At 63.2% G+C, this 4,136-nt stretch overlaps 1 protein-coding gene across 1 annotated transcript; it reads right to left on the minus strand.

Moving 5' to 3' along the window:
• Positions 1 to 864: 864 nt before the first annotated feature.
• Positions 865 to 3,731, minus strand: TMEM86B (transmembrane protein 86B). The gene is made up of 3 exons (XM_012643197.1): positions 2,722 to 3,731; positions 2,185 to 2,431; positions 865 to 1,557 (listed from the first exon to the last, which is right to left on the minus strand). The coding sequence occupies exons 1-3, from the start codon at positions 2,770 to 2,772 to the stop codon at positions 1,175 to 1,177; spliced, it is 681 nt and encodes a 226-aa protein (XP_012498651.1). The 5' UTR covers positions 2,773 to 3,731; the 3' UTR covers positions 865 to 1,174.
• Positions 3,732 to 4,136: the final 405 nt, after the last annotated feature.

The following is a 4,136-nucleotide window of genomic DNA, read 5'->3' on the forward strand; positions in this document are numbered from 1 at the left end:
CGGACGCCGAGGAGGGTCTCAGCGGCTCGGCCCTGTCATGTCCTCAGAGGCAGCACCTGAGGCCCCAAGAGCAGCACCTTGAAAGGTCACCCAGGCGGAGGACCACAGCTGGGTTCACGCTTCCTTACCTCTCAGCGCCCACCCCTTGTTACCTATCCCCTCGCCCAAGGTCCCTTCACCTTCTGGTCCCCTCGCCCCCTCCTCCCACACCACATGTGACTGGGAGTGGGTTCAGCCGTGTCCCCTAAAAAGAAGTCCCAGTCCTAACCCCCGGTACCTATGAATGCGATGCTAGTCAGAAACAGGGTCTCTGCAGAGGTAACTAAGGGTCTTGAGAGGGAGCCGTTCTGACTTAGAGTGGGCTCCAAAGCCGTGACAGGTGCCGAGGGGAGCAGAGGACAGAGACGCGGGGGAGACCCAGGCAGACGGAGGCGAAGACGAGTGATGCAGCTACGAGCCAAGGGATGCCAGGGCTGCTGCGATCACCAGGAGCCGCAGGAGGGCAAGGATCCCCCGGGAGCCCTTGCAGGGAGCGTGGCCCCAAACACACCTCGACTTCGGGCTGCCTGAACTATACAGGTTTATCTTCTCTCACTGTGCCCGGTTTGCCATACTTTGTGACAGTGCCCTAAGAAACCACTCCAGTGGCCAGTCTTACCGTGGTCTCAGTTCTGTACAATCCTCACCTGGAACGGGGGCCCTGGGGAGGACCTGGTCTGGCACCAGGCCTAGTTCGCCGGGAGGCCCCAAGAAACGCCTGCCATTATTAACCGTGATCCTGACAAGAAGATCCTTCCCTGACCTCTCTCCCAAAATAATGGCAACATGGACATTTCCACATCCGCTTTACTCAAGCAACAAAAAGCAGACTGACAGCAGCGGGGAGGGGCTGGCTGACCGACCATGGGGGCCGACAGGGAACACAGCAGCAGGCAGGAGCTGGGGAGGGCCCAGGGTGGGTCTGGCTGCAGAGCCCAGAATCTGGAGTCAGAACTGAGGGAGGGTGGCCAGAACCTGGCAGCAGACTTTGAATTCCACAAATGGTCCCCAAACATCTTGAGATGGCCCAGTGGAGTCAGGAAGCTTCCCGGGCGAGGGCATTTCTCAGGCGGGGTCGGCGTGGGGGTCCTTGCAGGAGGGCGGGGCATGGACGCCAGCCCGGCTGGCTCCCGAGTCAGTCGGTCTTGGGCCCCGGGCTCCCAAGGGCTGACAGCGTGATATGGAGCTGGGCGGCATAGTAGGTGCTCATGGTCACCAGGCGGGCGTGGGGCACGGGCTGGGCGAAGGTGTCCCAGGCCAGCACGGCGTCAGAGACAGCAAAGAGCAGGGCACCCCAGCCGGCAGTCCCGCCCCGGGCCAGGCCCCGCCACAGCATGACGCTCAGGACCAGCTGGTAGGCCGCCATGGGCAGGACCATGCCAGGCTCGAGGTGCGGCTGCAGGAAGCTGTGCCATAGGACGGCGGCCAGGATGATGAGCAGCAGCAATCCTGGCCGCAGGGGCGAGAAGCCAAAGGCCCAGGAGTAGAGGACGTGGGCCAAGGCGAAGGCAGCCACGCCTGGTGGTGGAGAGGGGACAGCGAGGGCTTTGCTGCTTCTTCGTCTGTCTCGGCCACCACTCAGGGCCTGAGGGAGGGACTATCCCCAAGCACCGGTCCCGGCCTTGGCAGAGCCTCCCAGAGCTGCCCTCAGCTTCCCAAGTGGCTTAGAGCAGTGGGTGTGACCTTTGAATGCAGTGTCTATCCTTGCTCTGTGCAAAACCCCACCCCCTGTCCTTACTTGGCCTCCACAGCCCCATGCCCTCCGCCTGCCGGCCACTCTGCTCCGGCCACCCGGGCCTGTTGGACATGCGCACCTGGTACACCTGCCCCGGGACCTCTCCGCCTGCCACAGGGCCCTTCCCCAACGGGCACACGCACCTCCTTCCAGACTGCCCAAACCTCACTTCCTCAGCGAGGCCTTCCTTGACCACCCAGCTTATTACGACCTCGTCTTTATCTTCCTCCACGCCACCCCCCACCTTCTGACCTGACGCCATCTGACCCCACCCCCTCGCTGGACTGTGAGCTGCCTGGGTCCCACTGCGTCCCCAGTGCCCTGGGCCATGAGCTCCAGGGGAAGCCTCCCTGCACCCCAGGCTCCTCCACGGGACAGCTGGGATGCTCCACGACAGGGTCCCCGCTTACCAGGGAGGAAGGCCCCAGGCCAGATTAGGCAGGCGTCCCCCACGGCCGAGCACACAAGGGCTGCCTGGAGGAGCCAGACGTAGTCCCCGCCCGAAGGCACAGCCCACAGGAACGCGGCCAGGCAGAGGACGGGCAGGCACTTGACCAGGGCGCTGACCCAGGACGGCTGGTCCTCGGGAATCCAGAGCAGGAAGTAGATGGAGCAGGTGAGGAAGAAGGGGCTCAGCCACCTGCAGATGTTCAGGGGCTTTGGGGGGAGGAGGGGTGCTGCTGAGCCACTGAGCTCAGCCCCCATTTTTGAGGGTCAGGCCCCGCCAGACTGCAACTCAAATCTCCTGGCTTCTGTCCCACCCCACCCAGGACCCAAAGCTGCCCAGGCTGGGCCTATCCAGGGACCAGGCTCTTCAGTCTCCTCAGCGACCCAGTCACCCAGCTTCCTGGGGGGCCCCAACCAACTCTCCAAGGACACAAGCCCCAGGCTGCCCGGGTGCCCAGGAGCCCAGGCCCCAGCCGCCCCAAACCCGCGGAGGCTCTCACTTGGACTAAGCAGTGGACCCTCAGGGGCAGCCCCTCCTTGCCAGCGTCCATGTTGGCCTGTGGCGGCCCCAGAGCAGCCTCTGTCTGGGAGCTGCTGGCTTCCGGGGGCGGAGGGGAGAGCTTGTGGTTACACGTTAACCTGAGGAACGTGCTGAGGACTCTTTAACCGGTAACAGGGCCCAGGGAAACGTCACTCCCACTCTGGGGATGGCATCGCCTGGCACCCACTGATTAGGCACCTGTCAGGACCCAGGGGTCCCTCTGCCCCAGCACACTGGGATGTGGCTTCCTCCTGTCTGCCTAGGGATGAGGCCCACAAATGACCTCCCGTCGTCCTGTGCCCAGCCCATCTGGAAGGGACAGGGTGCAGAATTCCAAAGGCCGCCCCTTCTGGGGAAGCCAGGGAGGGAGCTGGCCAGCAGGACCACACTGGAGGGATGGGAAGGGGGTCTCCCTCCCTGCTTCAACCTTCCCTCCACCCCCTCAAGAACCCTCTGGGCTATCAGTGACCTCCACCAGAACACTGACTCAGTGGACAAGGACGGACATGTGAGTGCTGAGAGCTTTCGCTGTTCTTGCCAGCTGAGCCTCAGGCAACCTGCAGTGGCTCCCAAACCAACTGTGACCCATGGTAATGACTGTCATTGTGCCCCAGGGTAACCAAGATGAAGGTTTCCCAGAACACCACTTACCTGCAACACTCACCTGCACTGCCCACCTGGTCTTTACTTCAACCCTCCTGTCTGAAGATGTGGCCCTACTGCGTGCAGGTGTCCAGCCTCACCCTCAGGCCTGGCTGCTGGTGCAGGGAGTGGGCTGCTGGGTGCCCTCATCACCCATGAGGCAGCTCCTTGCTTCCCCCCAGGGGACCGGCTCAGGGAGCTGCAAAGCAATCCTCCCCCAGCGGGCCTGCCGGCAGGTGAGACATACGCCTGGCAGGAACCCTCCGCAGCCAGCACCTGGCCCAGCCTGGGGCCTCTGCTGCCACGGGACTCCCTCTGGCAGGACATGGCACCCAGTGACTTCCTGGCCAGTCCTCAGCCTACAGAGGGGACAGACTGGCTGGGAGGATCCCTCCAGCCTGTATGTGTAGCCCAGGCACACGTGGGGCTTAAACAGGGGCTCGAGGGGCCTGGACTGACAGCTCACATGGACCAGGTCCCTTCCTCCCGAAGTCCCTGCCTGGTTTGAACACAAGTTACATCCTCCCTCATGCCCCAAGGCCAGGCCTGGGCCAGCCGTCAAGATTTAGGAGCAGAGTCCCACAGAGGGGCTAGTGAAGGTCACCAACCACAGAGAGGAAACTGCTCTCCCCAGGTGACCGCAGCAGGCGCGGGAGGCCCTGGAGCTGGAGTACAGGGACAGCGCAAACTCACCCCAACCTATCCCAGAACTCAAGGTCTGACCAGCAGGAA

This window comes from Propithecus coquereli, unplaced genomic scaffold, assembly GCF_000956105.1.
Source record: "Propithecus coquereli isolate 6110/MARCELLA unplaced genomic scaffold, Pcoq_1.0 Scaffold193, whole genome shotgun sequence".
In the NCBI taxonomy this organism is placed as follows: Eukaryota; Metazoa; Chordata; class Mammalia; order Primates; family Indriidae; genus Propithecus; species Propithecus coquereli.